Raw genomic sequence first — 10,746 nt, forward strand, 5'->3', positions numbered from 1 at the left:
CTGTTGTTTTTTAGAGCACGAAGCCGGAAGTGGTTTCGCTGTTGGAAGCCATTTGAGAGGAGGCGTCGCTCTAGTTGGCAACGGGCGCCAAAGATCTAGCGGTGTTTCTTCCTTAATTGTTTTGACTGGTTTCGTTTTCTATCTGTGTGTGAATTTTTGTGTCTGTTTTTGCTCAACTCGTCTCTTATGTCCTACCGGACCCTCTCTCTTTTTTCTCTTTGCCGGCTAGCCCGGCTTTGTATTTTGTTCTGTTCCTTTTACTCCTTAATACAATGACGTGTAGTTCTCCTGCCGGTTTGAGAAAAAATTGAACAAAAAACGCCATGGAACATGGTTGCCGCTAAAAAAAAAGTCAACAATTATTATTGTGCAGGTTGATGTAAATTTTCAAAAGTCAAAACAGAAAGTGTAACTTTATCACATTGAAAAATACTGAACATTGAGCCAGCTAAGAAAATATGATAACATATAAGCCATATCCTGCCACTTGTTTTTCGGTGGCATAGCGTCTATGGATCATGGGGGGCTAAATAATCATGAAAAGAAGGAATATAAGTTTTATACTACCAATTTAGTATATTATAGACATGATTTCCTTAACTAATTTTTCCTAAGAGTTTCACTGTCACAATGGGTGTATTACAGATTGGCAAAAAAGCATTGATATAGAGCAAAATAGGAAAATACCATCGCAAAAGAGCTTGAGTTGGAAAATGCCATCGCAAAAGTCACAAGTTGGAAAATACCAACGCGAAACAGTATGGGACCTTCTGGGCGTCAAAAGGAATGGTGTTAGCATTTTGTAGTACCCATAGCGTTTTGTGATGGTATTTTCCAACTCGTGATTTTTGCGATGGCATTTTCCAACTCGAGTTCTTTTGTGATGGTATTTTCCTAATTTTCTCACTAATATATCATACATATTACAGAAAAGAGCATCTTCTCAATGGAGATAACGTAGGCATAACAAAATCTGCATAATTAACCATATAAAATCAAAATATGAGAACAGCAAAAAAAGATACCTGATAATCATGGATGCCACCTGATACAGAGACAACTATAACATTTGATAGTTTCGGACTACTTGCACGTGATACTCCCATCCTGTATCCCTTTCTCCATTCTTCATTGACATGGGAGAAAAACTGACCCAGGGACGGCTGCAGTGCAATAGGAGGGTACCTGGATAAGAAATTGTTTGACATCCTGAGTAATACTTAATCAACACATACAGACTAGGTACAGACTAGGGGGGAGGGAGAGAGAGAGTACTGATGTGGGCTGGAAAGTGTCAGTATGGTTTCCACTGCTGACTTCCTTAAGTTTGGATGCACAAGAGCTGCTCGAGCCACAAAACCACCCATCGAATGGCCAACTAGTATAACATTGGATGGCAAGCTACAAGAGGATTGAGCACCACCCTTTGATCTCGCTAAATGTGATTCTTTGTATTGGTCAAGGATCTACAAAGCATAAGATCAGTAAACAGAATTAATTTAAAGAAGTCGTGCTAAAATGTAAACCTAGCTGAAAACCTTAAGCATTAGATAATGTGCATGGAAACTAGGCACAACCATATATTATTAGCAACTATAGACAAAGTAGATGGAAGTAAATTTTGTGACATTTCACATTTGTTTGTGAAACATAGTCTTCTTAAACATTTGAAAAATCCAATGCAAGGGATATTTCCCTACTTGATGTTGATTCTAACAGTAGGTTAAATTATGACGGTTACGACTTACGAGCAAAGGGTCAAATAGCAAGTTAAGATCCACTCTTAAGAGTTAGGACTACTTACCCTATGAATGGCGTAGACAACAAATTCAGTATGCTCCTCAAGTATCTGACCATCCATTGCAGAGTGTTCTCCTTCAAGGTCAACAGCAAACCAATCCAGCATGCGGCCATACCGTGATGGGATTGAAAAATCTTCGCGTTCACTTACTGATAAGGTGCTAGATGCTTCCTGATAAAAGGTCGGCTCAAGTGGACCATTCTGATATGCTCGAAATGACTCTGCAGCCACTGATCGGACCTAGACACCAAACATGGCAATAGAAGAAACAATCATTACATCATCGTAACAGCAGTACCATATATTCATGATAAAATAAGCTGAACCACAAGTGCGTAACTTGTGTAATGTCAGGCACCTTGGTTAAAATAAGCGTTCAATTGGGCATTGGCATATCATATCGTTTCAGAACAGCATTATGGGCAGAACACTAGAACAGGCATTCGTATGCCATGATCATGTCAAGTTCAAATGTGAGCATAGGAAGTAGCCAAGCAACGATTTCATCACCTGTTTGTAGCTACCTCCGTTGCCGGGGATGAAGAGCACGGGCACACCATTGAGCCCCTTGACGTGCTTGGCGAAGTCGATCTGCTTCCAGCCCTCGTGGTACAGGAACAGTCCGTACCTGTCCGAGGACACGTTCCTGGGAGTGGCGGCGATGGGGATGTAGGTCGGATACATGTAGGTCATCACGCACCCGTTGGGCACCGGCCGCAGCAGCCTGCTGAGCGCCGCGAGTGCGATCCAGGCAGAGAAGAGCAGCACGGCCCCCACCCGGCAGCTGCCCCGGAGCCCGCCGCCGCCGTCCATGGGGGAAGAAAAGCGCAGGCCTTGCTCCAAGATTCGATGCGGGATCGGAGGGAAAGGTGGGATCTTTGGATCAAGGACGGGATCTTGGACCCGGCGGACAGCTCGGGGGACCGGGGAGAGGGAAGCCTCGAAGGTCGGCAGTTCCTCGTCTAAGTGACGCAGTCCGGGGCTCGTTCTGCGGCGAATCCGCGGGTCCTGCCGCCGCGGAGGAGGAGAAATCGCGGAGATGTGGAGGAGGTGGTGGTGGTGGGAGGGAAGCGGCGCCGAAGGGGGGAGACTTGCTTTGTTCCTGCTAGCTTTGGAGAGTTGGGGCCGGAGCTCTGGCTGGTGGGGCCGGCTGGCAGTTGCCTGTCGGATCTGGAGGCGCACGAATGTTGAAGCAGGTTGGACGGACGGCAGCGGGGCAGAGGGCCGCCGGCTGCCGGCGCACGTCGGAGGTTTTTCCAAGATTTTTTAGGCTGCAAAGGTAGATCTCAGCGGACACCTAGCCAGGCTGGGTCACATTGGTCCGGGCGATTTTTTAGGTTTAGACTAAATTTTTTTTTTAGAAAGTTTATACTAAAAAATTTGTTTGAGAAAGTTTATGCTGAAAAAAATTATCAAAAACTTTTTTCTCAATAACATTATGTGTTCAAAAATTTGTGCTGAAATTTTTTTATCTTTTCCTTGATAATTTTTTCTAAAAACTTTTTCTTGATAACTTTTCCTAAAAAAAAAAATTTGATAATTTTTCTCGGTACTTTTTTAAAAACTTTTCTCGTAACTTAATTTTCAAAAAAGGAAAGTTGCGTAGGGAGAGAACTTTCCGAAAAAGAAAAGTTACGAGTTGGCTTCCTAGCGCGCGCGAATTAGTCCCGTCCCCTAGTCATATAGTGTGAATTACATCTTAAAATTCCAAATCGCTATTGTAATCGAGGGACCATTTAGGAACTAATCAATTATTTGGCATCTAATAACTTCTGTTTTATGTCTATTTTCTGGTTTCATGAATAGATATTGAATAAGCCGGACCTCACTCTATGCCATCCCCATCCAGATTCCAAATTTCTTTACTCTGTGCTATTGTTAGTTGGCATGCAGTGAAAAAAAAATCACCACCTAAGGATGAACCTACATCTAAACTAAAGGAGACACTACATAAGTGACGGATCGTAATATCACCTGTCACTTATGATAAAAGTGACAGGTCGTAGTTGTGATCCGTCACTAATGTCAATTATTGGTGACGGAAGAAAACTTGACCAGTCACCAATGACGACTCATCATTCACAAGTCATTGTAGACCAGTCATTGGTGACGAGTCAAGTTTTGACCCGTCACCAATAACTTACTCATCGGATCAAGTTATGACTCGTCACTAATAACGTTACTCAGAAATACATAAAATGATCCAAACATTAAAAAAATTATTTTTATTTTATTTTTTTCTTATTTTTTTCTCACTTCAGAAGCACTAGAATATTAACCATTGTACATTTCTACTCAAATTTGATGTAAGGGGTAATGGCTATGGACACAAACACTCATTCCAAAAACGGTGCAAAAACTTTCGGAGGCGAGAGCTCAATCTTCCAAGCCGTTTTAGGCCTTGAAAAATTCGCCGAACCCAACAAAGGTGGGAAGAAACGGATGTAAATTTTTCTTTAAATGTCCATAGAGTCAAAAAAAAATGTCGAAATTGGAGTCTGTATGCAAAAGTTATGGCCATTTAATTGAAGGTACTCCGAGTCAACTGGTTTTTATGTCTATTGTAAAATTAATATCGGTGACGGGTCATAACTGTGACCCGTCACTTATGACCTTCGACAAAATAGTTAAAAGAATCTTTTATCCGAGTCCCTTCAGGACACACACGAGGTTGAGGTGGTTAGGCAGCTACGCGCATGAGGGGCCGTCGCGAGTTTGATTCCCACTGAACGTACATTCTAAAAATAGCCTGAAAAATAGGTAGAGACACATGGTGAGTGGTGATAGGTCTGAGTTGGATTGGCTTGGATGAAAAATATTTTTTTTAACTTTTTTCGCGTCAAAAAACACGAAAACCGTATATCAGTCATAAATGATGGGCCACAAACAAGTCATAAGTGATGGGTCACAGTTGTGACCCGTCACCAATGACCTTAATAAGTGACGGGTCAAGTTTTGATCAATCACCAATGATCTTATTGGTGACAGGTCCTTATCCGTCACTTATTACATGTCATCAGTGACGTGTTCGGGGTCACGGGTGCGGTACCTGTCACCTATGACGGTTATGACCCGTCACCCTTGTCCATTTTTCACGTAGTGGCCTCTCACCGCATCATACAGCGGATTTATTCCCATTTAGGGACCGTTTGGAAGCCCAGTTTTAAACTAAAACCGGTGTAAAATACCAACCCATAATTTTTTCAAGCCGGATCCAAAAAGTCTGTTTGGATGAGTTGTAATTCTAATGGGTTTACACCGGTGACAGGCCGCTCCACTCGAAAATAAAAAAATCATATCTCTGTCCCACTTTAAAGATACATGAAAGTTGAGCTCCGCCTCGCTCTTGTCCTAGACTTGTTGCCTTCCACCATCTACCGACTCTGGCGATGGCGGACATATCTTGGGACATAGGGTACATATATACACTTAATTTATGTTTAAAAAGTTGGCTATACATCTTATGTAATAGATGTTGATATTAGTAGTTGTTAAAATTTAGCAATTATGTGTTGTATTTTGCCTCAACATATCATTTATATTCTCCTAGGTATTTTCTCACTACCGCATTCCACCTTAAAGCCCAATTAATTCCCAGTATGGTGAAAACAGACAGGTTTTAGACGGATAATGCTCTTACCATATATGTATATTTATTTTTTGTAAGATTTAGAGTCAGGAGCGGATATTGTAGATACAAATTTGAATACAGATTATTTTGGAGTTGGAGTCAAACTAGAAACGGAATAAAATAGTTGAATATTACTCACGCACAGGGTCGTACAAGCAACAAGTAGCATGATAGCAATCATGTCTATTAGTATTAAGACTGTATGGGTTTCGTCTCTATTCTGAAGCTATTCATCATCTTCACTAGGATAAACTTTCGTGAATATGTAGATTTACATGCATAACTAGAATCTCACTTAGAGTATACTATCATAGTCACTACCACTTATTTAGGAAGCGATAAAAGCATAAAGGAGTCCAAACATATCTAGCCTCTAAGAAAGTAGATATAAAACAAGATATACATATCACAGGATTCTGTTACAAGGAAAAGAAGTTGAGAGCTATTTCTATTCCTTCTACGCAAGCAAGAGGCATAGACACTCACACATAAAAATACTATAGATTTCATCAAATGGGCTTATTATAGCAGTCAATACCTGGTAGTAATTCAAAATAGTATATTGTATAAACATATAGAATCCATACTCTATTCCGTAGATAGTATTGGTCTGGGTTGAAGGCAATAGACCCTGTAAAATGTGGATAATTTGATCTAAAAATCGGATAATCCGTATCCACCGGATTTTTTAATAGTATACTTGTATTTGTATCTGTATGAAACTATCCATAACCGCACCCACATATGTATAGATTTTTAAAAAGGCTTACCATGCCTGCATACATATCTGAACAAATCAGATTGGAAACTATATGTTCCGCTTTCACATCTAGCTCCCAATGACCCAAATGTGCAATATACCTTGGTCATCTAACAATTTTTTTAGCTATGTACACCCATTATTAAAATATTGGGCTTGCTTGCAACACCCCATGAGTCACAAAACCTAGGATGTCACTCAACTACACTACAAGAATGCCAAACTATAAAATTTGCAGCATAAACTTAAAAAAAAATAGAGTAACACGGAAGCCACAACATAAACATATTAAAAACATGATATAGATCAAGATACTCTATATGGTTAATTCATCTTAAGCAACTACTATCATAGATAAGTTTTTTTACTCAAACAAAGTGCAAAATCTCAACTTATAAGATTTTTATTATGGTACATAACCGAAGGTAATTATAGTGATAAAAGTGTATAGAATGTGTTGTTAATCTCTCTCCTTTATGCTATCTTCAAGAAACAATATAGGGAGGGAAAATGTAAGGGTGAGATTGTATAATCTTAGCTAGCGAACTACTTTAACAAACTTTAAACCACAAGTTTATTAAGCATTAATTTAACAATTCAACAGGCACTAACGTAACTTATTTCATCCTGAAGCAATTGAATAACTATTTCTCCATATATAAGTATAAGATAAAAAAAGTACAACTACAAAAACTTCATCATGACATATGAGAATAACTCCATCTGGATCATCATGACTAATCAGAAAACCACATAAAATAATATATAACTACTCAACAAGGATCAACTACTAATAACCACATACCGTTTGTATGCAATATTATTATAGAAATAATTATAAGTGATCCATTGCAACAAATTTCAATGTAAATACTTTTGCAATACAATATGATGCATATGATTGCTATGCAATGCATGTTCACATATAACTTCATATTATCTTCAAATACACAATTTAAATCACACCACATATGAATTTTTGAGAAATGTCACTTCTCGTATTAACTTCCATGGTAATTTTGATATATGAAACTTCAACATGAATAATCTTCAATGATTACAAATGCAATGCAAATGTATGCATTGCAATGCATTCATACTCAATAAGGTATGAAGTTGCATCGTATTACGATAATATACGATGTTGTACATGTACGGTCGTAACCATAAGATCACGATATAACTTTAAGAGCACTCCAGAATAGTCATATAATTTTCTTACCGACTTGACTTATACACTCTAGAATAGTTATATGGCTTTCTCACCATCCTAGCTCAAGTGTAATGCAATGCAGATGATATATTTCAAGTGCCATATGATAAATAATGTTCCATGACCATCAACATACATCCTCAAACAAAGCATACTTAAAGATAAATAACATAAGAACTACTACAAAAATTGTCCTCCGTGCCCCCTCTTCACTGCCGGTTAAAAAATAACTGGCAGTGATAACATATCGTTGCAGGTTCGAAGCTTCATGCACACATAACAAGCCGAGCTAACAAGAACCATCAGTGATAGTGATTAACACTACCGGTTCATAACACAAACCAGCAATGATATTAGTTCATCAAAAGGCATACCTTTAATGATCGACAATGATAATAGATATCACTAGCGATTGTATTTAAGAACTGACAGTGATATAAAAAATTCATATGTCTTTACGCGAACCTGCTCAGCTTCTCCTAGCACCTTTAAATGTTTCTCTCACACTCGATCAACTCTCACTCTCGATCGTCTTGCTCTCTCACTCACTCTCGCTATTAGCTTCTCCCCTTCCACCGCCTCCGCCATCACCGCGCGATGGATTCGCCACCACAGACTCCACCGCCACCTTCTCTGGCTACACCTCCCACACCCACGCCATCATCCGGGGAGGAGGAGGAGGCCATGCTAGTGCAATCGTCGGATGAAGCGCCAACGACCTCGAACTCTGGTGGACTTGGTAGGGTCCTCCTCTAAGGACGAGGTGTGGGACTTCTTCGTCGATGAGCCAAAGGCAAAGAAGCCTTGGTCAAGCTCGTCTAAGGAGGAGAAGGAGGATCCAGAGGAGAAGAAGGAGGTCAGAGATGAGGAGGAGGCTGGTGATGACTTCTCAAGAAGGAAGAACACAGTACTGGCTCGTGCACTGGAATACCCACGTCTCCATATCAACCCAAAAAAGTGTCCCATAGATACATACATGTACCGGCGATCGTGATGTACACGTCAAAAAAAGAACAGCGCTATATATGCTGGACGATGCTACACTAGCTTAGTGCTTGGAATAAAATAATTTGAGTTTCATGCACTCACACATATTAGCAGAAGATTTTTTTTTCTTGAAGTGGGGAGGCTTATCAGTAATTAAGCTCTCATTGCATGATGATGTGCTAATTGGAGGATTCCCTTTTGTAGATGAGTCCTTCTCTGCCATCACCATTGAAGAAGCCATGAGGATTTCCCTTGTTCCATGCCTGATCCAGTTCGGCATGCATCCGTCTACACTACTATAGAACCCATCATAAATGGTGGCTTATCAATGTCAGTTCGGCTAAAGCCGCTATTGATGCATCATTAATGCCGATTCATACCAAGCTAGCATCAACATTGAATTACTGCTGTTTTTAATAATCATCACTGCCGGTTTATAATAAAAACTGACAACGATAGTATCATTGCCGGTTTTTAATACTAATCAGCAGTGAAGCCATGTCCGAACCTAAAATTCAATTCCAATCGGATTTGGCTCGCAACCTCACCTCCAACTCTCTCTCTCTCTCTCTCTCTCTCTGTGTGTGTGTGTGTGTGTGTGTGTCTTTGTTCGTGTCTGACTCTCTCTCTCTCCTTTATCTCTTTGTGTCCGACTCTCTCTCTTCATTCTCTCTCCACGGCTCTCTCGCTCTATGCTGCACCTTATCTCCCCCACTGGCCCTACTCCTCTCCCCCTGTCGTAGCCCATCCCCTTCTCGCCCCACCGCCGGCCAACTATCCTCACCCCTCCCCACCAACCTCCTCCCCTCATGAGATCCACAGCGAGATCCGACGGGGATCCGACCATGGAGTGGCGAGTGTGAGGAGGAGGTGGAGGCAAGCGGCATTCTACCCGGTGTTCGGTCGAGTCCTCAACGACGCCGCGCTGAGACCGAGGGTGCGCTGGGGTGGCCAGCAGCTGTTCTAGCTGGAGAAGGCCCAGACCTCGCTCCCCCAACGATGCGTCCCCTGACAACTACTATCTTTGGATGCCTAGGTCATCGCTGGCGTCCTCCCCCTCGTGGCTACAGCGGAAGAGCATGTCCATGGGGTCCATCGCGCAGTGGTGCCGCATCGAGGAACTCGTCATCAGGTGCAGCCAGTGACTTGAAGGAGAGGTTCTTCTTCCCCTACGCACCGCCATCCCCTGCCAGGGAGCACACCTCCAACTCCAAGGCGAAGCAGCTAGCAAGAGGAAACCAGGCCACCGCCGTAATCGAGGTCGACACAGTAGCCGCGGGGCGCCGGATGTCCTGGAACGCCAAGGCCTTCATGCCGCCCACGGTCGAATAGGAGTGTGTGATGTGGCGGCGGCCTTCGTGCCGCCGTGTTTTCTTCTGCAGGACGGAGCAAGACTGAGTTGTGGCATGGCAGCGGCGATGGAGCGTGCTAGCGATGGCGGCAGTCGAGCCGGCTCGATTTTGAGCCAGCTCGTTTCCTTTTTTTTTTTGCTCCTCAGAACACCTATCACTGCCGGTTCCAAAACCAATAGTCATAGGGTGTTGGAATCGGTAGTGATCACCCTTTTGTGGTAGTGCTATGGTGATTCTCGAGAATGGGAACAAGATGTACTTCCACCAGACACAAGATCTTACTCAGGGCCATGCTGCGGAGTCAAAGAAAGCACGCAAGTGTGCAGCTGCTAAGGCAAGAAAGGTCGCAATCATAGAATTCCGTGATCTACTAAAGAACTCTGAGTCACACGCTGCTCACAAACACCCCTCGTTGGGCATGCCAGCACCAAAAGCAACCCCACTGCCAATGGTGCAACATGATGAAGTTGCGGTCCTGGGTGCGCTAAATGTCGTCATCCATTTCTTATCCTTATCGGTGAGTAAAGCCCAATTTAGGAATAATTTGAACATTCTCCGTAATTATCGGAGGAAGAGAAGTCAAGTAAAGAAGCTACATGCTGAATTGAGTGCTCATGTTGCTCAAAATGTGTCACTTACTGAGAGGCATATGGCTGTAAATAACCAGACCATATTAATGAACCATATGTTCTCTCTAAAGGCTAAGCAGTCTCATGCAATAAAGAAGCTCGTCAGACATGCTATTATGAACGAATTTTGAACTCGCACTTTAAAACATGTGGCCAATTTTCCATGATGCAGCCCATCGGTCTGCACCGAAAGCAATCTTCTTGGTCCTTTGACACTCACTACTATAGAAAAGATCATCATTGCCATTAAAATTGATATCACTGTCGGTTTTTGAACCGGTAGTGAATTAGCAAGCGGTCACCCCGACCAGTGCAAAGCCTCCAGCGGCCAATGAGAATCATTGTCAGTTTTTGGACTCGCACTGTCGGTGTG

The 10,746-nt window shown here is 42.1% G+C and overlaps 1 protein-coding gene and 1 pseudogene across 2 annotated transcripts in view; one reads left to right on the forward strand and one right to left on the reverse strand.

Moving 5' to 3' along the window:
- The window catches only part of LOC133901587 (uncharacterized), a 34,044-nt gene extending 30,981 nt beyond the window's left edge, over positions 1 to 3,063 (reverse strand). Inside the window, exons 1-4 of one of the 2 annotated variants that reach the window (XM_062342970.1) lie at positions 2,312 to 3,063; positions 1,805 to 2,041; positions 1,276 to 1,466; positions 1,026 to 1,185 (exon numbers count right to left, since the gene is read on the reverse strand). In XM_062342970.1, coding sequence (XP_062198954.1) covers positions 1,026 to 1,185; positions 1,276 to 1,466; positions 1,805 to 2,041; positions 2,312 to 2,614 — 891 coding nt within the window. In that variant the 5' untranslated portion in view covers positions 2,615 to 3,063. The remainder of the gene's footprint in view (positions 1 to 1,025; positions 1,186 to 1,275; positions 1,467 to 1,804; positions 2,042 to 2,311) is intronic. The other variant, XM_062342971.1, reaches the window with a different exon arrangement.
- LOC133901508 (uncharacterized) lies at positions 2,841 to 9,724 on the forward strand (annotated as a pseudogene).
- The last annotated feature ends 1,022 nt before the right edge of the window (positions 9,725 to 10,746 follow it).

Source organism: Phragmites australis, chromosome 20, assembly GCF_958298935.1.
Source record: "Phragmites australis chromosome 20, lpPhrAust1.1, whole genome shotgun sequence".
In the NCBI taxonomy this organism is placed as follows: Eukaryota; Viridiplantae; Streptophyta; class Magnoliopsida; order Poales; family Poaceae; genus Phragmites; species Phragmites australis.